Raw genomic sequence first — 24,063 nt, forward strand, 5'->3', positions numbered from 1 at the left:
TTTATCAACCCAAAGATTGCATGCATGTTTGAGTTCAACTGTGTGCAGTTGACTTCAATAAAAGGAAGTTTTCACAAAAGGAGTTCTTGGCGCTTTTTTCTGAATGTGTGCTGGGGCTGTTGCAGTAAAAACCACAATTTAGACGTTAGAGACATAGGAAAGGGAACCGGAGTTGCATTTATCATGGACGCAAAGAAACACCCTTCCTACACAACACTACCCCACGTTTACCAACCCTTGTGTGGCTTTCTCTGGATCAAAGCCAATTTTATATAAGTTGCCTCCTTCCACACACACACACACAAGTACACACACACACAAATGGACCCACTCACACACACAAATGGACCCACACACACATGACCACGCACACAGGCAAAGAGACCCACATCCAAACGCATACGTACACACAATTACACACACGCACACACATGCAGACTCACATATACACCCATAGACATAGACACACTTGTGCAAACAGACCCACATGCAAACAGATGCGAGCACACACACATATGCACACAAAACAAAAAGACTGCGGGCTATGTCACCTATTTCGTTGTCATTGGCTCATTCGCTTTTAAAAATTTGATAGGGTGAACCTGTATCAGGACACGCGACAGCAGCACTGGTGTCATCAACAAAGAGCTGTTTAAAACCACCCACTTCCTGTTTTCACCTACAGTAGAAAGTCGTCGGTGCTCACAGTATACACCTGTGTTTGTGTTCCTTTGGGAACGTATTGGCCATCTGCTCGACTGCCCTATTACAGTGTGTAAGCATTATGTACATAAACTATAGAAAGGTGTGTTTACAGGAATAACAACTAGTACTTGCGAGGGGGCTGCAATTTGAGTAATATCACAACAATATGAATACTCTATATTACTAAACTAAGGGCTTATCTGAATGTTAGCAGGTGGATTCCAACTGAGAAAAAATCCATTGGGGAACTGTAAGTACAGATTTGATATTGAATCACACGGCACACTACAAACATCGTTCTCTCCATCAAGTATGTCTCCACACGCCTGCCAGGCCTGAGATACACAGAGCTAGAGCCTCATAGTCAACTCCAAGAACAGGTGGTGAAACCAAAACTGCTTTTTTTGTTCCGACAAGTTTGGGTGGCATTCCTCTCCACAGAAACCTGACACAAATAAGCTGATGTCCACAATGCAGTCCCGATGAAGCTCAGCCTTTGTTGTTGCTGTGAAATAGAACTCAAGTCTAGCCATTTACGTATATTTAGAAGCACATAAAATATATATATATTGTCTTTCAACATTTATAGTTGTAAAACACTTTTCCACATTAGCTTCAGGGAGCTAGACATAACATGGATCCCATATACATTAGAGTATATCAGATACCACACCTGTGGCAGTTCTTGTTTATTTGCAAAGCCATCTTGAGTCTAAGCTCAACACTGCAAAGTCTTCAAACTGTAAGACATAGTCACTGTTAGTGATTAAGACACTGAAGTCACGTGGTCTATCATAAAAAGCTGATCACTGGATGGTGTGGAGCCAGGTCAGGGGTAGAGCTTTCATGAAGACAAGATGTTCGTCCTTCTACTGGGTAGGAAGTTTCTGAAGGTGCTGTGCCTAGATAAGAAACAAACCTTTGTCCTAAAAGCTTTCTTTAAACACTAAAAACACATTTAAACACGTATTTCGGAAGCTTCTTTCTAAAAATGTATGTTTGTAGGATGGATGGTCATTATGACATTTCAGCATGCCACTTTCATGAGGGGTTATATTTTAACACTGAAAAACACAAATTATAAGGAATGGATAACGTGAATGTTTTTATGATTGATTTCATTTATCACAACTGTTCACATTGTGAAAGACAGAAATCAGTAGATCTCTGTCTTTTTATTTCTATCTTCATCTCTCTCTTCTCTCTTTCTCTCGCTATGTACAGTATCTTGTTCTATAGATTTAACCCTGATGTACCTCTTCTCTTCACGCAAGACACACTTTACACAAAAGACCTGAACAGGACCAGGCCATAACAAGCACAAGGGTTTCTCAGTCTCTCAACCTAGCAGTTTCCCAGCCTGTTGCCCCCCCTCACACACACACCACACATATGCATACACTCTCACACACACACACACACACACACTCACACACAACCACACACGGACACCAATGCTTCCAAAGACTTTAAAGACCATATAGAGATGGAGAATAGAAGAACCAAGATAGTCCTCCTCACTGATCGCTCTGATGTCAAAACAACATTTTCTAGTGTGAACTCTGGCAATATCAGCACACCATAAACATGTTGGAACAAACAGATTCTGATCTTTATTAATCATGTTAGAAATATGCACTCAAAAAGTTATACTGTTGAATATTTGCTACAGGCCTCCAAGGGGTTGTGATCTTAAATTACATGGTGGCAGAGATGAGGATTGGTGGAATTACTGAGATTTATAGGCATCTCCTGGTTTGATTATGACAGTGAAAATTTGGATACGCATCAGAGTGAACAAAAACAATCTATTACGTAACTCAGATCTAAGGATCGGGTGTTAGGCTTTGCTAAATCATCCTGCCAGACAAAAGGAAGACTAATTTTTAAGGAAAATTGGAAGACATTTCACAAATATTCATTTAGTCGTTGAGAACATATGGTTCATAATAGATTTTGGACTTGAGCACGCATTCCTTTTTGAACAGAGTATATAATTATACATCTTGATTATAAAAAGTTATATAATTACCTGGCAATCCTTGTTCACAAGAAGGAGATTAAAGCCCTATAGGATGAGCTTCCTAAAACCCTATATTTGTGTAAGAAGGGGGGAAGACCCAAGAGTCATCAAAAATATATAAATAAATAAGGGTTATAAAAAAAAGTTACGGTGATATTTGAGTGCATGAATAATTATGAAAATGCTCCTATGCTGACTTGCTGTGGGCCATAGATGAGTTGGGACTGGAAGCCTGGCATTGTCGACTGATAAAAACACAAACTATTCCTTAGCACTAACCTCTGAAATACTGCCAGAACTCTGCACTTCTGGTCCTAGATATTCTGCTCTACTGTCAACATGCACTATTTGTATGTAAGCTCTAAAGTATCTAAATGATAAAATGTCAAATGGAATGGAATGACTGAGTACTAAAATGCTCAGTACATTCTTCCCCTCATTTCACAGGCATTGTCAACTTCATTTTAATACCCATTCTTGACTGAAGAGCCCTCTTACGAGAGTTCACACATCCGATCTGTATTGTAAGTGGCTGCACAGACCTTTTGTGTTCCGTTTGCTCCTTTCAGTCTTGCAAAGCTGTCCTCAAGTGACCTACTGACGAAGCAAAACAAGTATAAGTCAACATAATGGACATATGTTCCCAGAAGTACTGTTTATGGATGAGAACAATAAAGATGATACTGGATTTCAAGTTAATTGTGTAAACAACTGATAGGCTGAAATGCACAGATTATCATTGTAGATACAGTGGCCTCTTCCGCTGTGTCCCAATGGCTTGTTAGCTTCTGTAAAACCATTACATTTACATTTAGTCATTTAGCAGACGCTCTTATCCAGAGCGACTTACAGTAAGTACAGGGACATTCCCCCCGAAGCAAGTAGGGTGAAGTGCCTTGCCCAAGGACACAACGTCATTTTGCACGGCTGGGAATCGAACTGGCAACCTTCAGATTACTAGCCCGACTCCCTCACCGCTCAGCCATCTGACTCCCATTAGCAAATAAGCCAGAACCACAGGCTTGATTGTAACAAAGGACAAGGCGCTGGAGGAATCTGCTCAGGACAGAGTTAACCGAATGAAGACAGAAAAATATGTTGAAACTTGCAGAGAAGGAGCTGGGAGGGTCTAGACCTACTCACGTTATTTTTCACAATCATTCAAGATGTCTGAAGTACGAACATAAAAAAGTATTTGAACGTCATTTTGGCCCATACCCAGTAGAGGAGGTATTCGACCAGTGTCAGACAGCCGTGGCTGTTGTAACATAAACCTCCCACAGACGTGACTCAGAATAGGGTTGTAAGAGTCTCCAGAGTTGAGAAAATGCTTGTGTTCAGGGGTGAGAGCCTTCTTTCAGGTGATCAACTCACAGCTTCACACATCAAAGACATTAAAGCACTGAGTGATATCAGAGACATAGCCCAGTCAGCAGAAGGACCACACATCCACCTATTCCCATACAGTGGGTATTCTCCCTCCACACAGGCCTCCTCCAGCTTCTCCCCAGGAGTCCAGACCTCAGCAGATACATAACCGAGACAATGAGAGATTAGAGGCTTACTTCTGAGTAACCACTTTCATTGATAAGGACTAATCACATTTATTTTATTTTATCAATGCTGGATGATTGTATGCAGATAATAAGACAACTATTTTTCTGATGTTTATCATTATCCTTGGCATGTTTTGTGAAAGATTAGCATGTGTTGTCATGAAAGCTGGCTTCAATGCCATCTGCTCTGGTTAAGACAAATAATCTAATTGGTTGGTCTGTGCTTTGAAATCCCTTTCTGTACATAAGTGAACTGGTGATGTGAATTGATTTACTCAATCAATTGTTTCTCATATTTCAAAGGAGTAAAACAACAACCACTGTAGCCACACCATAGCTATTTAGTTACAGAGTAACCCTTATTTTCTCTCTTAGAATCACAGTAAAGAGGGTGGAGAGTTGTGTGTGACCTACTCTTGTCATCGCCCATAAACCTTACAGGGTATAACTTGGATCTGGGATGATGAGAACAGCGTGTTTGACGGAGAGTGAGGTGGGGGTTGAGAGGCTATTCAAGTGAAGTAGAGAGGGATACAGAGATGAGAGAGCGAACACGAGGGAGTGGGGTCAGTTAGCACTCTTGAGAGGGTAGACATAACAGTACTTAGAAAAGTGACAGGTTGTGGAGAGATTTGAGGTTAGGCTGGGGTGTTCCCCAATGACCACCCCCAGTTTAAAAGGTATGAATAACCGTTTACCATTACACAGAGAGAGTAATGCACACGGGAGACCCAAGAGACCTATCAAGCCACCCCTCATTGCGCCATGCGTAAAAGTAGGTTCTTACAAGACGGGTAGCTTGACAACTGAAACATTCAAACTGTTATATCGCTGAAGTGTCACATGCTTTTCTGCTTGTCACAAGACAACGACATGGTCCCCTGCTTTTCTTTTATAGCCTACCCTTTTGGAACATTTTGGAGCATGGTGTCACACGCAACAACGGCGACTCCTCCTTCGAGAGGGAGGGGTCTGGACAGACACGGTTTAAAAAGTCTCGTGCTCTTTGGTGGTAACTGAGTTTACAAGAAGACTATAGCTCACAGACGTCAGCAAAGACAAACACTTCGGTGATCAAAATGGCATACTACGAAGGGGTGAGTGTCAATGTAAAATAGGGATTTATTTCCATCACGTAGGCTAATGTAGGATCCATGGGCAATTATAATAACGTACAGACTAGGCATTTCTACATAGTATTCTTACATCTCAGTTTCATGATATTTTCCATGATTTGCAATGGATAATGTTTACCTAGGCTATGTATGAGCAACAGGCTGAAGTTTCACAAATGGAAACTTGTGTTAATAACTAATCTAATTATTTTCTACTTCTTATATTCTGCCAGAGCATTATTTTCGATTCAGACAACAGCTCTGAGGAGTCCGGGGATTTTGATGTTGACTTTCAGGGGCCGTGTGAAAGAGCGCCTAACCACGATTTTCACAAGATCTTCCTACCAACAGTTTATGGAATTATCTTCATTTTGGGAATTTTCGGCAATGGACTAGTTGTCATCGTAATGGGCTTCCAGAAAAAATGCAAAACTTCGATGACGGACAAGTACAGGCTTCATCTTTCCGTAGCCGACCTCATGTTCGTCCTCACGCTACCCTTTTGGGCGGTGGATGCGGCCAGCAGTTGGTACTTCGGCGGTTTTCTCTGCAAAGCCGTGCACATGATCTACACTGTCAACCTGTACAGTAGCGTGCTGATACTGGCCTTCATCAGTCTGGATCGATACCTGGCAGTAGTGCGCGCCACGGCCACCAACAGCCAGGCAACGAGAAAGCTCCTGGCAGGCAAGGTGATATATGTCTGTGTTTGGCTCCCTGCTGCTATACTCACAGTGCCAGATCTGGTGTTTGCAAGTAGCTTCCAAGTTGAGCTGGACATGGGAGGCTCCAGACTGAGCTGCCTGCGCATTTACCCACTGGAGAATAATCACATCTGGGTGGCCGCGTTCCGCTTTCAGCACATTCTGGTGGGCTTCGTCCTGCCTGGCCTAGTTATTCTCACCTGCTACTGCATCATCATTTCCAAGCTGTCCCAGGGCTCCAAGGGCCAGGCGTTGAAGAGGAAGGCCCTGAAGACCACCGTAATCCTGATCCTATGCTTCTTCTGCTGCTGGCTGCCGTACTGTGCTGGCATCTTCGTGGACACCCTCATGAACCTGGAGGAGATCCCCCACAGCTGTGCCCTGGAGCAGGGGGTCATGAAGTGGATTTCCATCACAGAGGTTCTGGCTTACTTTCACTGCTGTCTCAACCCCATTCTCTACGCTTTCCTCGGTGTCAAATTCAAGAAATCTGCGAGGAACGCACTGAGTATTAGCAGCAGATCCAGCCATAAGATGCTGACTAAAAAACGTGGACCGATCTCTTCTGTATCTACTGAGTCAGAGTCCTCCAGTGTCCACTACAGTTAATGGGCAGTCTCTCACTGTGCCTGGGGTCACTTCTCAGGATAAAAAAAGCTTTATTTGTAAACTACATTTTCTACACTTTTTATACATTTTTGTATTGTTTTATATACATTTATACTTGAGTGAGTCTTTTGAGCTTTTTTTGTGTTGTTTAAAAGCCCTCTTGTGTTCTAAAGCAGATTGAATGTTTGGGCAGTGCCCGAGGTCCATTTAAAGTGCATTGACTGGTCAACTGTATACATTTAGTCATTTATTTAGCAGACGCTCTTATCCAGAGCGTATACTGTACATAGCATAGACACACCATTTTCTGCTGCAGATGATAACGGTTGCACTGTTTCATTGAGGTGGGGCATGCAATACTTCTTAGTTTCTTTACAAGGATGGGAGCTTAGCTGTTTAACTATTTACAAACTGTAAATAGTTGTTTGTGCTCGCACTTAAGTTGTGTGATTATTGAAAGTTATTATTTATTGCTGTAGCTCACACTGAACCATTTTCTAAGTATTGTAATTACATTTTTTTATGTTGCGTTTCTTTTTAAAGTTGTTTCTATGTTGTTTTGAAATAAATTCTTCTTGAATATCACTTTGAAATACATGTGTGGTGTTCACTTCTCTACAACATTTTATTCTAATTTATTTTAATTATTTTAATCTTTCTGACTGAGTGTCCTCAGGGGTGGGGGATGGTCTGAGATGGTGGAGGAGGTGTGTCATTGTGGCTCAAAACACAAATGCCTCCACCTTATCTGACTAGGGTTGAAGAGAGAGAAGACTTACCACTGAGGCACTGTAATTGCAAGAACATCTGTGCACTTTTACATCTTAAGCAGCCATGACACTAAAGCTCAAAGGTTGAGTTTGACTTGAGTATCCATATGGCCTCTTGACAAAGAAAATTATGCAGGTTTAGTTTGCAACTATTTTCTTGACACTAGACGGCCCCTATTACGTAATCCGTGTCATATAGTGTGTTGTATAATGGGTTCACAAACCATCTCAGAAACATCTTGAGTTGATTAAATCCACTCTCAAATTTTGTTCAGACCCTTATTTTAATATTGACCATTTGTAAAAAATGTTTAACCATGTTAAAGAAATAGGTTATGTTCTCAAACTCAAACTAATTTTAAGGGTTTGAAAATACTTTTTGTGTGCTGTAGAAGGTCTGACAATGCATTGGAATTCTTCTTCATACACATTTCTCTTTGATGCATGATGTTTGGTCTTAAAGAGTGATGAGTTGTTGAAAACAGACATATTACTTATTCTCGTGTTGTGGCTGTTTTATCTGTGATACATATGGTAATCCCATCAGATGATGAAAGAGCCGCACTCATGTTGGAGCAGTGAGGAAGCCAGAGCAGCAACAAAGATGTCATGATGACTTCACTTCACTCCAACAGAATTCAAGGAACAATTTCCATTTCTTTTCATGTTAAAAGGTGCTAAGTGCTAGAAGTTAATGGTCATTTTCTCCTGGTCCTGGTTTCACAGCTTGCTTCCAATAAAACAGGAAGAAATGAGAGGTGCTTTTTCAGTTGGAAATGTTGTGGAATGGTTCAGCTATTAGCATGAGAACTCAGATGCATGTTCAGCATAAGCAGAGCTGTGCCATTTACACGCCACTGAGTTCGGCTGAACCCTCCACTTTCTTCTTCTTTAACTGCCACTTGAAATCGTTCTGATGGTAAGAAACATTTCAAGACACTCCATCACCACTGCCACGGTCAAAACAGTTGTCACTAAAGATCAAAGATAACTGTTTTGAAATCTATCTAAGTGTTGGGGGTGTGAGAGGGAATTTTATCTGATCACATAGAGGTGTGTAGGTACTGTATACCTACGTGTATGTTTGTAAGGTGGTGCAATAGCAGGATAGAATCGCATAGAAAGCCTCCAACATTGAATATATTTTATACCTGTTTTCTATCTAGCAAACACTATTCACATGTAAATAATGAAATTATTATATATTCTGTTCTATTTAAAATGTCAGTATTTGTTTTGCTCTCAAAACAATTACTTTTAAACAGTTTTGCTTCAATAGTTTTACATGTATTTGTCATTGTTTATGTCCTCTAACTCATTCAATTGGACAGGATAAAGGCCAAAGCTGTTGATGGACAGGAAATAGTCTTAACCTGGGGTTTATCGAAAATGTGCATTCGCAATCTGAGAAGTTTCAATAGAAAACAGATATATAAATATAAGTTTTCCTGTGAGAATTACTGTGGATAAAAGGTCTTGTTAAATTATATATCACATTTATAAACTTAACTTGTAAGGATATATTTTGAAAAGTAGGTTAAGGTCAAATAAATGGCATGGTTTCTCCAAGGCATCAGCCTGTTATTAACGGTGACATTGTTTTGGTTGGGAAGTGGGCAGCAGGATGACTGCTTCCTGCATCAAGAGCTCCTGTGGTCAACCACCTGTGAAACTACTTAATGCCCCTGACTATATTCAACCCCACTGAGTTTGGTCAAAAGGCCATACGTTGCATTTAAAGTGCTTTTACAGAGGAGTCGTTGAGTGGCAATGGGCATAAAAGTAGAAAGAAAGTATTATGACGGTATTTTGAAATTCAGTTGAATGATAAAAGAGCAATGCTCAAGTTGGAAAAACATAGGAAGCAAACCACAATGGATACCATGTTCAATGAAGATGTTACATTGTTGGTAAAGGGCCCTTATTTAAATACCAAGACAAACTACACATCAATGGAACACCAATTCACTTTATTTCTTTTTCCCCCCCAACACCATTCTTCTACCAAAATAAGTGAACATAAGTGCTCGGATAATACTATCTCAATTTTACAATACCATAAACGTGTAGTGCTTATGAATGCATAAACAGTTTTGTTGTTTTCTGTCAAAACTGTAAAGAGCGGAACCTTGGTCTCGGAACACGTTTCGACTCGGATCCCCTTCGTATTCCTTTTCCTGTGTAGCAGGAAAATCGGTATTTCCTTCCCTTTCTCGCATGCAAGCTTAGTAACAGCTGATGTGATTCTTAGAAACTGTCTTTGCTAGATAAACCTGTTTTCTGTTTCTACATCAACCTCTGAGAAGGACATACGTTGTCATGACTAAAGACGGAGTTCAAGGGTAAGAAGAATTTGTTATAGTAATCCATAATTAATTTCTTAACGTTTCGCAGTGGCTAGCCCGAAAGTTGCGCTAGTACTAGCTACCAAGTAGCTACCAAGACAGCCAAACTTGCTTCTTATTGCATCATCTGGACCTTACAGATCCCCCATAAAATTACATAAGTGACATGTTAGCAAGCTAAATGCAACCTACTGTCAAAGTGCAAATAACTGCATGTAACAATCTGTGGTAAGTTAATTACATGAACATTGCAATTTCACTAGCTCAAAGTTTGGGAGGGTCAGATGGAGGGTCTCGGGAGGGTCAGATGGCTGAGCGGTTAGGGAGTGCATTTTTAGCTGCATGATTCATTTGTCACAATGCCAGCAACGAAGTTGTCTATGGCTGCAATGCAGCTACAATTCACGAAATCTCTCTTACTAATTAAACGCCGCCCTCGAATAAACGGCGCACCAAAAATGAGCGTTATTTAATAAACGCTGCGGCGTTTATTCGAAGAAATACAGTACATAGCGCTTTTCTACCTTAGCGGCACTCAAAGCGCTTTACAATGTTTGCCTCTCATTCACCCATTCATACTCACACATACCGACGGCAGCGAGCTACCATGCAAGGCGCCGGCCTGCCCATCGGGAGAAACTTGGGGTCAGAGTCTTGCTCAAGGATACTTCGGCACATGACAGAGTCGGGGATCGAACCGCCAAGGGATCGAACCGCCAACCTTGCAATTAACAGACAACCCTCTCTACCCCCTGAGCCACAGCCGCCCCTCAGTAACTGTCTCAGTAGGTACTGAGGTAGTGTAGTTAGCTGCTTAGTTAACCTATGGGCTCAAAACGGGGCCAAAAGTATTGCAAATGCGTATAGAACGATCCACAAATGTAAAACGTGTTCCACAAATGTAAAACGTGTTCCGCAAATGTAAAACGTGTTCCACAAATGTAAAACATGTTCCGCAAATGTAAATTGCTTTCCACAAATGTAAATCAAGATCCACAAATGTGATTAACTGTCCACAATCACATTTTGATTTGCCTTTTGAGTTTTTTTCTAACGACATATTTGCAAGACATTTTCAAGGGGATTGCGTAAAATTGGTGCCATAAAGCTTCGCAAATAGGGCCATAAAAAGCTGAACTTAGATCATGTGACTTTTGACACCGATTTGACGCACGTGACTTTTGGCACCGATTTGACGCTAGTCAAAACGGGGCCAAAAGTATTGCGAATGCGTATGACGATCCACAAATGTAAAACGCGATCCACAAATGTAAAACGTGATGCCATATTTCAGAATTGTCTACGGGAAAGGACGAACATATTAACGTGGAAGTCATTGTGCAACCCTAGGTGTCCAAAAACGACGGAAAAGGTGCCCCCCGGCGTCAGTATAGTGACGCCAAAGGGGTCTGCCCAAGCGTCAATATTTGACGAGTTGGGATGAGACTGGGTTGGTTTAAACAATGCTCAATTGGTACTAAGGGGCACAAAGTGTGCCAAGAAAATATCCCCCACACCATGACACCACCACCACCAGCCTGAACCGTTGATACAAGTGAGGATGGATCCATGCTTTCATGTTGTTTACACCAAATTCTGACCCTACCATCTGAATGTTGCAGCTGAAATCAAGACGCATCAGTCCAGGCAACGTTTTTCCTATCTTCTATTGTCCAATTTTGGTGAGCCTGTGTGAATTGTAGCCTCAGTTTCCTGTTCTTAGTTGACAGGAGTGGCACCCGGTGTGGTCTTCTGCTGCTGTAGCCCATCTGCTTCAAGATTTGACGTGTTGTGTGTTCAGAGATGGTATTCTGCATACCTTGGTTGTAACAAGTGGTTATTTGAGTTACTGTTGCCTTTCTATCATCTCAAACCAGTCTGCCCATTCTCCTCTGACCTCTGACATCAACAAGGCATTTTCGTCCACACAACTGCCGCTCACTGGATATTTTCCCCTTTTCGGACCATTCTCTGTAAACCCTAGAGATGGTTGTGCGTGAAAATCCCAGTAGATCAGCAGTTTCTGAAAAACTCAGACCAGCCCGTCTGGCACCAACAACCATGCCACATTCAAAGTAACTTAAATCCCCTTTCTTCCCCATTCTGATGCTCGTTTTGAACTTCAGCAAGTTGTCTTGGCCATGTCCCACATGCCTAAATGCATTGAGTTGCTGCCATGTGAGTGGCTGATTAGCTATTTGTGTTAACAATCAATTGAAGAGGTGTACCTAATAAAGTGGTGAGTGTATATTGTTCACTATTTTTTATCGCTTTTAAAAGAGGATATTCTTGTCACCTGTCATATTATGAATTCAGCTGTGCTGACATCAGTGCTCTTCTCAAATGTCCTTAGCCCTGCCTATGAGCCGTCTACTTTGCTTCCAGATTTCCATCACAACCAATGAAAACAAAACAAAAAAAACACAATTTAACATTCCAGAAAAATAGCTTTCCCATGTCTCACTCTGCCAAAGTTTCTCAATCTGTCATTGTCACTCATTGTATTGTCATTAGGTGTAGGGCAGTAAAGTCTTTCAAGCGTAAAGGTAGATGCAGTAAACTGACTGGCAGACAGGTCGGGGGTCGTTCTACTTTCCTCCCCTCGGCATTGATTTCTAATGGGAGGTGATAGAGGTTAGGTGTGAAGGTGCTTGGTTTTAACCTCATCATGTTTTTGTGGATCCATTGGTTGTTTTCACGCTCCAGGAGTTTGGCTTGAGGGAGGGAGGGGGATGGAGTATTCAGTATCAAATTTGACACCCCACATTTTTTTTACCTCTTCTACAGAGCAATATTTGATTTTTCTAACTTTCTTTTTAAGGACATTTATTATTTTCACAGTTTTGGGTAAATGCTGTCGTCTACTATTCTGAACTGTAACTCTGAATCTGAGAGTAAATTTTACTTTAGCATTAGTCAGGAACTGTGCTAGGTATACCATTGGACATGAATATGCTTTGAATTTGTCATGAAAGACAGCATACTATGCAGTGTTTCCCCTACTATTATATTAGGGGGGCGCCCCGTCCCCCCAACAGCACCACCTGCCCCCCCAACGGCACCCCCCCCCGTGGAAGGTCAAGTTAATAATAAAAAATAAAATTTAAAAAAATCTTTTTTATTTATTTTTTTATATATAACGCCCGATCACAAAATAAGTCATTTAAGGTCACCTTTCCTATAAAACAGGTCTATAGCTTGCTCTTTTATTAAACAAACTAAATGGCCTTATGTTATTTATCTTATTTACACAACGGCGTGTCATTTACATTAACATTTAGTAATTTAGCAGACGCTCTTATCCAGAGCGACTTACAGTAGGTACAGGGACATTCCCCCCGAGGCAAGTAGGGTGTAGTGCCTTGCCCAAGGACACGTAATTTGGCACGGCCGGGAATGGAACTGGCAACCTTCAGATTACTAGCCCGATTCCCTAACTGCTCAGCCACCTGACTCCCATCTCTGTATCTACATGGTCGCCCGCCGCCGCCGCCGCCGCCGCCCCCCCCCCCCCAAGCTGTAAACCTAGGGGAAACACTGCTATGGTCAGTTTCATTGTTCAAAATTGGGAGAAAGGAAAATAAACACTGCCAGGTGCGTCAGGAGGTGTCTTTTGAAGTGAAGTACAGAATCAGAATCAGGTTTTTGTTGTCGTTTTTGTTTGTTTTGCTATTTTTATGTGCCCTTTGGTCTGAGCTACTTCCTGTAGATCCAACATGTCGCTGGGGAGAATGACTCAATGTGAGCCAGTCTCTCATGGATGAAGTCAGAATGAACTTTTCTTAAACTACCTGTACAAGGTGAAAATGTGTTTTTCTTAGTGTGGTTTGTTGATAAAAAAAAACAAAAAAAACATTTGTACCAGCAAACCTCCGATAAGACCTGCAGCACTACATGCAGCTTTACAACCGCAAAGTTGTTTCTCCAGATCTTTTGACCCAGAATGCGATCCTCAGCATTTTCAACTTAGGTTATATCCATAGCAGTCTTGTAGCGATCTCAGTGTAGTTATTTTGTTTTAGAACAGGCAAGTTTGCCTGCTGTTCATGCTGTCTTTAAATTCTAATTGGTTAGGGAATCGGGCTATTAATCAGAAGGTTGCTGGTTCGATTCCCTGCCGTGCAAAATGACGTTGTGTCCTTGGGCAAGGCACTTCACCCTACTTGCCTCGGGGGAATGTCCCTTTACTTACTGTAAGTCGCTCTGGATAAGAGCGCCTGCTAAATGACTAAATATAAATGTAATGTAAATGTAAATTCCACATGATCCTGTTCCCCTGAAGTAATTATTCTGAATGGCAGTAAGACTCAAAGAAAAGCAAAGAAAAGTCCCTTTACCAATTCCCATAATGCTATATCATAATAAGGTAATGAGAGTTTATGGTTCATGCATTGTTAGTTTGACACTATATGTGGATTAGAGCAGGGAAAAAAAGCAGTGTTTCTAACTCTACATCTCAGACTAGCTTTTTGCATTTATCCATCTACGGTAATCATGCTCTCATGACAGTATGTAAACACTTTATAGCTGCTTTCAAAACTCCCTTTCCTCAGTTCTCAAGCTACAGCTGTTTTTAGAAGTATGTGAAAACAATAGGATTAAAGAGTAGGCCTGACTTTAAAAGCCCTGCTGCGGAGAGAGTGCAGGGGTGGAGGGAGGGGGTGGGGAGGGCATGCAGAGGTGATGATGGCTAGAATACATTTTCCCACCCGCTCAAAAACTTCCTCCAGGAAGCCGGACACGTAGACCTGGAAGCTAACTTGTGTGTTTGTGTTGTGCTTGTCTTCCTGTCTAAGGGCGGGCGAGGAGGAGCAGGCACAGTCTAAGAAAGGCCTGAAGAAACAACAGAAGGAAGCGGAGAAAACAGCCAAGAAGGCTGAGAAACAGGCCAAGCTGGTGAGTGGGTCTGGAAGCTGGGCAACAGGACACACTGGTGAAGGGGGTCTGGAGGCTGGAGGTTGGGGAACAGGCCACATTGGTGAATGGGTCTGGAGACTGGGGAACAGGCCCCACTGGTGAGTGGGTCTGGGTGTACAGCAGGCCGCACCACCCAGGTCCCAGCTGGTGGTGTGACATGCTGCGGTGCGGGACGCCATCTGGGGGCGGGGCTGGGGGGGATGTGGATATCCATTGTTTCAGGATTCCTGTCCTTGTTGCTTTGTTTTTGTCCACCCAAACAGTTATTTTTCTGTTAAAATGGTTGTTTGTATGACGATAGCTGTAGTCCGTGAGTGGGATGCATGAGGGGTGAGCTCACTATTGTGTCTTGAATACTCAGAAGCATTTTGCCTCATGACCCACATACACCAAGCAGGCCATTCAGCTCAGATAGCATGCTTCATTATTATAGTCCAGATGAATGTCTCCTTGCCAGTCTCAAACTAATGAAAGGAGGGCCCAAAGAATCATTAGTGACCCTTACCATCCCAACAAAAGACTGTTCCATCAGAAAATGCAGTTTAAGAAATGTAGATATATATATATATATCATTTTTTTCTTTACTTAATTTGTAGTGTACCAGTACAACTGGATGTAACAATAAACTTGATTGTTTTGTTGATAACACGCAAAGCAGCCCAGTCTTTCATTAGACCAAGCCATGTAGTCTCTCCCTGAACTACTCCCATAGACATCCTATTTCATACCTATTTGCTATGGAAACGAAAGGGTTTGACTCTAACTGGATGTGGTTATTTGCATCAAGGCTACCAAGATGTCTGTCATGGATATGTGGAATGAGTGTGTATGTGTCCCATTCAGGGGTGTCCCTACTCATCCCAGGACGGCTGTCGTGATAAACATGTCAGTCGTCTCCAGTTATGACTAATTCTGCCTGCCGTTGTTGGCATAGATTTACATGAGATTCAAATAACCTGTATTGAATGGAAAGTACTGTACAGTTCTGGGGCGACACTAGCCACAACACTGCTGTGTGTCTTGGGTAGGGTTTAGGATTGTGAAGTAGCCTAGTATTGTACAGTTCTGGGTTTATGTCTTGAGTTGATGCTAACCACAAAAGTGCTCTGTCTTGTTTTCAGGCTGCTGAGCAGCAAACTACAGAAGAGGATGTAAGTAAGCTGTGGTTTTATGATCTATTCTCTGCATGTCCCGTTTACGTAGAGATACTAGCGCTTTCTCACCATCCCACCCACCGGTTTGTATGCAAATATACTGCTGTTTTCCCCCCTTCCTAGAGTTTTAGTTTTACAGTGCTCTGTTAGTGAGTGATAAGGGTCAGTTCATTGAAGTAACCGATTTTGAACCGCAATAGGGAAAATGGGTCTGCTTACTGCACTGATAAAGATTTTTTTTTAAAGAATTGTATTCAACAATGCTCGTGTATGAATCTCTGTGATAAGTTTGACTGGCTTGTTTCCTCAGGACTTTGCTAAAGACCGCTACGGCGTCCCTCCCATGGTCCAGTCCCAACAGAAACTGGGTAAGTAGGCGACTCTGCCTTTTATAACACAAACAGAGGATATCAACCTTTTTATAGTATGTAGTTATCTAATTACCCACCATGGTGAATAGTCCTGTATTGTAAGAGTGTGTAATTACACTGTGGTGGTTCTCACAGGGTATTGTCAGACCACAATTTCACACAGTCCCACATTTAAAGGAGTCTCCCACAACTAAACAACACTTTAGCTTTAGCCGTGGTCCTCACTTCATCATGTACACCGTGTGACAGCAGAACGGCTCCAGAAGAACTAGGCTAGCGCAGTGAGCTAGCCTACTAGCTAGCTTGTTGTTTAGCAGCATCAGACCAGGCCTTGATGGCGGAGATAACAGAGGTGACTAATATAGCCTGCGCTAACTCCACTCTATCAGATGAACATAAGAGGCGGTGGAGACGTCCATCTGTCTGGCTGCACTTTCTGCCTGGATGGAAGAGAACAAAGTAGCTGTCTCCCCCACCTGCATGCACCCCCGCCCACTGCCCCACTTCAATGCAGGGCCAGGGGAGGTAGAGGGGTGCTTTCATGTGGCTGAGGCAGGCAGGTCCAGGCCTGACGAGCCTTTTTTGCTTTATTGTTTAACCAGAAGCCCTTAATGAGGTTAACTATGCCTCAGAGTGACACAGGTGAAACTGGAGTGCATTTGTAACAAGGCTGGGAGAAAGGTCTATTCACCGGGCAGCGCATACTCTTACATATTGATTACCACTGTTCTCCTTGTAATATGAGAGATGGAGCCTCAAAAGGGTGTGTGGGTGTGTGTGTGTATATATGTTTGTGCGGATGGCGAAGCATCAGCAGTGAAAGGTCACGTTTGTTTGTGTAGATGTTAGATGTTTGCTTGTGTGTGCACGTGAACACACTTAGCAGAAGGTATGGTGGGACTCCAGGCTTTGAAATTAAGGCCTGAAAGTGACTGTTCTTTTGTGTGTGTGTGTGTGTGTGTGTTTGTGTGTGCGTGAGCCAGACAGGGCATTGGTGCGCGTCCAGGACCTGATACCTGATATGGCTGACCAGCTGATCTGGCTGCGTGCCAGAATCCACACCAGCAGAGCTAAAGGTGAGACAATCTCCTGTTCCTTTGTCCAGCTCCCCATCACTCACCCCCCTGGTTTACTGGGAAACCTTCCCCCTCCACCATCACTCCCAGGCCAGATGAGATGTGTCTGATCCCAGCCCACTGTCCTTCAGGCCATTCCTATGGAGAGGGGAATGCCAGAATGCCAGTTGTCAGTTTTTGTCTCCCCTCAGTTTGGTAAATAACAAAAGGTTGCAGCCACTGAAGGAGTTGTGTAAAATCTGGAGAAATCATGGAAAAGCCAGCAAACTGCAGTGTAGCAGACATTGTTTTCTGTCTTATTGGCAAGTGAGGGATAATATAAGGGATGGAACAGGGGAGGATGATGTTGGTTGGGGATGTGAGTGTGTGTGTGTGTGTTTCTTTCAGCATTTATAGCTCAGCTCAGGTGTCATCCAGAACCCTGCTGGTCTGTTTTTTTCAAGTCAAACAAGTCCGTTCAACACTCCATTACATTGTTACACAGTCTAGCCTGGTATAATGACTGCACAGACTCCATGATGAGGAACCTCAGCATGGCTCGTGAGTGAGAGTGTGTTTCAGAATCAGAATCAAAATGGGTTTTATTCGCCATGAAAGTTTGCACAGACAAGGAATTTGCTTTGGCAGGAAGGTGCAAACATTAAACATATAGGAATCTAAAATGTAAATATGAGGACTAACTATACTAAGTAGGGGTGGAACGGTACACTGAAGTCACGGTTCGGTTCATACCGCGGTTCAGACATCACGGTTCGGTACGAGTTTGGTACAACGGAGGGAAAAGCAAAACAAACCAGGTTCCTCTACGAGTGAATACGGCGCATTGAAGATGACATGTAAATTCCGATTGTGTCATTAATTTTTTGGGCCCTATTTGTATGTGATGGCGTCGGATATTTTTAGTCATTTAGCTAGCACACGCCAGATGCGTTATATGCGTTAGCATGTTGTATTTCCACTCACATACCCCACAACCAGTGACGTGCGGTGATGTCAGTAAGAGGCTAGGAATGAATGGGAAAATGTGTCCAAACTTTTGACTGGTACTGTACATGTTGAAGAATACAGGATCGAAGTGCGCAAGTGAGATTTTCGCTTGTCGTCCGCAGTGAACGGACAGTAAAAGCACAGCTTATTCTACAATGTTTTTTGTATTTGATTATGCGTAACTGGTACATTCGTCATCGTAACATCTAAACAATTGGAATAACACACATATTGCATATATAAATCACAAGAATAAACAGTAAAAATACAAATTTATTCAATAAAATTATATAATAAAAATGTTTACATTTGAATTTTGGCAGGGTAGGCAGTGCCGAAGTTTTCCTAAACTTGCAATCTTAAAAATGCCGGCGGGTCCTCTATCTCTCGCGGGTCGCCACCACTCGCCATACTTGTCCTTAGTGCTGCTAGCTATCCTATCTCTGACTCACCGCGGTGCCAATCAGAGCTTCAGAGCTACAGATTAGATCTCCCTAAAGTACACGAGTATCTAACAGTAGTTCAGCATTACATTAATTAATTTGCACGCAAGTTTTATTTATTTTTATACCGTGTATTCTCCATGTAATTTCATGCACCGAACCTTGACGCCCGTACCGTACGGTTCGGTACAAATACATGTACCGTTCCACCCCTAATACTAAGGGTACATAACTAGCAATTTTTAAGTGGAATTAGAATTAAAACTAGAGAGGGTACAATTTCTGGGGAAATTGTAGGGTGTGCTTGCTTGCGTCGGTTGCACAGGGGTCCGTTTTTTAATGACATTTTTACAACTGATATTTCTGTATATTTTATATGCGTACTTATTATTTATAAAGATTACTTAGATTTAAAAGCATCTTTTTTTTGCTGCTCATTTACAACTCAAAATACGAGTGAAGTGTACAATGAAATAGATGTCTTCTCATTTCCCCTGCAAGAGGCAGCCTCATAGTTGAATCAAAAAGAATACATTTGGCAGACCGGTGTAAAAATGGACCTAATCTCTATGACTTAAACGTCCTTTTAAGTTTTTCCCTTCTCGTGATATTTTCAGGCATTTAGCCTACTCATATTGCATTCATTCATTAATAAAGAACCCCCTTTGAAGATTATTCTACGAAGTAACAGGTGTTGGACCGAATTCTCACTCCCCCGCAGAATCCCACTCCCCTACGCGTGAACGCGCACTGCCTTCCTAGCGTATTGCTAGTTGTAGTTTGATGAACCGAGGCGATTTTTACAAGCCTAGGTTCCCTCGTCTTAGGCTTTGAGGAAACTGTCAGTAGGCTATTTAATTCATGTTTCATCAAAATATAAGTTATGTTGTGCTGCACTTGAGAGCCTATACGATTTGTATGTCGTGCTACTCGTAAAATCCGAATGATTGTCTCAAGAAAATAGACGTACTTTGGAGCTGCACTTGAAAAACGATGTTGATGTCGATGTTGTGCTACACTGTCCTATTATCGGAATGAGGGTAAAATGTGAATTATGTTGTAGTTGCTGTTATGTCACTGTCTGGTAAAAGCGAGCATCCTTTGTATTAATTTGTACTAATCACTTTTAGTAGAACTATTCACTTCTGATTCTTGATTACGTTGTACTTGCTGTTATAGGCTACTTACTAAATGCACTATATGCCAATTGTAATATAATCGTCTGGTACATGAGTATAGCTACATTATTTTACAAATGTATATAAAAAGGCCCCTGCTCACAGGTCCCTCCTACCAGAATTCAACTTCTATTTCCCTTTCAGTAAACTACTTGCCACACAACTGTTTTGTGTTTACAATCATATCCATTTTATAGATCCTGCTTCCCACAGCCTAGTTTGTGTCTTCTAACTTGCAATGTACAGTGCTTGGTTTTAGTACCTGATAAGCCAAGCCTGGACCTTCTCTTTGTGAATGGCTAGTGAAAAACATCTAATAAATGATGACATTTTGATTGGTTCCATCACATTTATTTTAAACAAAAAACTATAATGATATATTTAACAAAAGGTAGAAAAAAAGAAAGAAAGTGATCATTTAAATAAGAGTTTTAACAAGTTTGAGGCTTGATCATGAAAACAGGTCAGGGATGTTTACGGCAGGCAGCACAGACATATTCCTCAGTTGGAGTTTAGCACAACAGTGATGGAACCTTCTGAGGCAGCTGTCACGGCCAACCTGAGATTTTGGATAAACATTAAGATTAATTTGTGGAATGATGATGAATGATCAAACATTAGGAATGGCAAAAACTGTCACTGTCACCTATAATAACATTACCACTTATACAAATAAATACCAATGCTTCATTATAAATGTGTCTAGTAGTGAAAAAAGTATTGTATTCAATACCAGTTGACAAGCTATTACCCAGTTAGTGTCGCCATCCAGATTGTCCACATCCCCGCATAGTTGGGGTGTGTCAGATCTTATAGCCCCAAGATATGGGGGGGGGGGGGGGGGGGGGAGGATTTCGGCAGGTATGAAAAACAGTGTTGCCAAAATCCTACTCCCCTTCTAACTTTTACATTTATGCAACTAGTATCAAAAGCTTTTTATGGCACACTACAGGGCATGAGGAGTCACCAAAATAATTTGGGGGGGTGTCAGATCTTATAGTCCCAAGATATGAGGGGGGGAGGATTTCGGCAGGTTTAAAAAAGTGTTGCCAAAATCCTACTCCCCTTGAAACTTTTACAGTTATGCAACTATTATTAAAAGCTTTTTCTGGAACACTTTAGAGTGCATGAGGAGCCACCAAAATAAATTTGGGGTGTGTCAGATCTTACAGCCTCAAGATATGAGGGGGGAGGATTTCGGCAGGTATGAAAAACAGTGTAGGCTATATGAACAGTTGATAAGGAAATGGCTATTGTGATCAGCATAGGCACATAGGAAATGTATTTTCTTCCACCTCCTACATCCCTGAAATGTTCAAATAGAGCTGTGTTTATCTATGTTTAATTCAACTAAATGCCTAAATTATTTTCACCATGTATGTATTGCAGTAGGCTACAGTGTATGAGTTCTCTTTATCTCGCAAACTACCTCACCAGTTAACCCTCGTGCTGCCTTCGGGTCACATGACCCAAAGGTTCATAACGAACCATCGTTGTGTTTACCCAATTTTACCCAATACAAAAACAAATAAAAATAATTTTCTTTTAACCTTCGCAATGTGGGGGGTCTGAGACAGCCCAACGGTTAAAAGAAAATGCTTCACTTTGTTTTTGTATGCGGTAAAGTTGTCGCAATACGACGGTGGGTCACAATGACTGATGGGTCATTCTGACCCGAAGATAACACAAGGGTTAACAAATCCTAAAAACCAACTGCTACTTGAATCAACTATTTAATGATGCAGCAATTCAGTATTTCTTTTTGACTTACTGGTGGAGTAGGATTTTGGCAACACCTGAACATCATACCTGCTGAAATCCTCCCCCCCCTCATATCTTGGGACTGTAAGATCTGACACCCCCCCAAAAATAATTTGGTGGCTCTTCATGCCCCATAGAGTGTGCCATAAAAAGCTTTTGATACTAGTTTCAAAAATGTAAAAGTTAGAAGGGGAGTAGGATTTTGGCAACACTGTTTTTCATACCTGCCTAAATCCTCCCCCCCCTGACACACCCCAACTATGCGGGGATGTGGACAATCTGGATGGCGACACTAACTGGGTAATAGCTTGTCAACTGGTATTGAATACAATACTTTTTTCACTACTAGACACATTTATAATGAAGCATTGGTATTTCTTTGTATAAGTGGTAATGTTATTATAGGTGACAGTGACAGTTTTTGCCATTCCTAATGTTTGATCATTCATTATCATTCCACAAATTAATCTTAATGTTTATCCAAAATCTCAGGTTGGCCGTGACAGCTGCCTCAGAAGGTTCCATCACTGTTGTGCTAAAATCCAACTGAGAGGAACATGTCTGTGCTGCCTGCCGTAAACATCCCTGACCTGTTTTCATGATCAAGCCTCAAACTTGTTAAAACTCTTATTTAAATGATCACTTTCTTTCTTTTTTTCATTCCGATAATAGGACAGTGTAGCACAACATCGACATCAACATCGTTTTTCAAGTGCAGCTCCAAAGTACGTCTATTTTCTTGAGACAATCATTCGGATTTTACGAGTAGCACGACATACAAATCGTATAGGCTCTCAAGTGCAGCACAACATAACTTATATTTTGATGAAACAGTAGGCTATTTAACATGAATTAAATAGCCTACTGACAGTTTCCTCAAAGCCTAACGCTGCGTTCACACTGCAGCGTTTTTTAACGCTCTGCATCGCTTGCCTTCCCACAGTACACCACGCACGGGGGCGTGTTAGACAAGTTAATACAGAGTTGGAGTTCTCTAAGGTCACTGTTGTAGTCATGGCCAAGCGTGCAGATTTGGGTTCATGTATTCATAATATCGATCAAAATACCACTTTTACACAACATTTATGTAAGTGCAAGATTTTACTAGTGCAAGATTACAGTAGAATACATGTTACGCCACCGGTCACTCAACCAGTCGTTTGTAGGCTGGGCTAGCGAGCTAGCAGTGGCACAGAACAGTCACGTAATGTGACGAGACTGAATTTAAAAGTAGGCTATAAAAACACAGTAGGAACAATGACGACATCGGCAACCATGCACCATGCATTATTAGTTTAATGTAATCTTTAAATTCAGGCTCGTCACATTAGTAACTTTGTTCTGAACAGAACTGGGTGTGCAGACACATACGAAAAGTTTCTCCTCCATCTTGAAATTGTGAAACCTAGAAATGTTTATCATGACCAACGGTTGCTACGTTACAAGAAACAAGAAACCAATCCAATTGGCCAATGCTAGTGTTTTCACGCTCCTCATTTACATAAAGTTGAGAAAATCCAACTTGCAACGCTCCGCTCCGCTCGCCTTCCCACAATGCTCTACGCGAGCGTCAACGCCTGGTTTCATTGAAAATGAATTGGAAGCCGACGCCGCGCCCCATCTGCTAACTGAAAATATGCCCCCAAAAACGTAAATAAGCTTGACATTTATTAAGGGGAAAATCCCTCATTCATAAAAAGCTCACTGGTAGCGATCATTGTCAGTAACAACGCAAAATGCGATATAGCCCTGTGTGGAGAAGCTCCCCCGGTAAATTGTACTACTACGGTAGAGTACTAGTAGACTACTGCTGTGTTCGTCTTGGTAGCGATTGCGTTGGTTGAATTTGATTTAACGTTCCGTTGTACGGTTTAGGCTTATTGCTGTGGCAATGAAGTTCAGGTTAGCAGTCAGATAGTTTCAACTATTGAAAGACTTGATTTAAGTATGGGGAGTGCCGAACATGTTCTGTCGCCGTTTGACTTCTTAAACAGCTGTGGAGATGTTTTTGTTAGCTACTAGTGTGTCTCGCGTAGGCTACAGCGTTGCAGTGAGCTACACTGGTTTGAAACCACAGATAGTAGTAATGATAATTTAAACCAACAAATCGTTTACTTGTAATGTAATGTCATAATAAATCCTACAACGAAAATGTATTTGTGAGGAATGTTTATTTTAACGATTGATTTTATTTAAAACAGATGCATCATAGACCGCTGGAGCCGAGTGCACCAGCTGGGCGTAAAAAAGTTGGTCTTAACTCCTACGTCGGTCTTAGTTACGTCCGACATTGTGATTTGAATTTACACCGAGTGCACCAAGCTTGACAGGCCACGGTCGTAGCTACG

The 24,063-nt window shown here is 41.8% G+C and overlaps 2 protein-coding genes across 2 annotated transcripts in view; both read left to right on the forward strand.

Moving 5' to 3' along the window:
- The first annotated feature begins 5,256 nt into the window (after positions 1 to 5,256).
- On the forward strand, positions 5,257 to 7,299 carry cxcr4b (chemokine (C-X-C motif), receptor 4b). Its single transcript, XM_062457336.1, has 2 exons — positions 5,257 to 5,381; positions 5,633 to 7,299. Exons 1-2 carry the CDS (start codon positions 5,364 to 5,366, stop codon positions 6,710 to 6,712), a joined length of 1,098 nt encoding a protein of 365 aa, XP_062313320.1. The 5' UTR covers positions 5,257 to 5,363; the 3' UTR covers positions 6,713 to 7,299.
- A 2,370-nt stretch (positions 7,300 to 9,669) lies between these two features.
- The window catches only part of dars1 (aspartyl-tRNA synthetase 1), a 44,963-nt gene continuing 30,569 nt past the window's right edge, over positions 9,670 to 24,063 (forward strand). The window contains exons 1-5 of the mRNA XM_062457332.1: positions 9,670 to 9,824; positions 14,624 to 14,723; positions 15,867 to 15,896; positions 16,210 to 16,267; positions 17,254 to 17,346. Coding sequence (XP_062313316.1) covers positions 9,802 to 9,824; positions 14,624 to 14,723; positions 15,867 to 15,896; positions 16,210 to 16,267; positions 17,254 to 17,346 — 304 coding nt within the window. The 5' untranslated portion in view covers positions 9,670 to 9,801. The remainder of the gene's footprint in view (positions 9,825 to 14,623; positions 14,724 to 15,866; positions 15,897 to 16,209; positions 16,268 to 17,253; positions 17,347 to 24,063) is intronic.

The sequence above is a fragment of the Osmerus eperlanus genome, chromosome 3, assembly GCF_963692335.1.
Source record: "Osmerus eperlanus chromosome 3, fOsmEpe2.1, whole genome shotgun sequence".
Classification (NCBI taxonomy): domain Eukaryota; kingdom Metazoa; phylum Chordata; class Actinopteri; order Osmeriformes; family Osmeridae; genus Osmerus; species Osmerus eperlanus.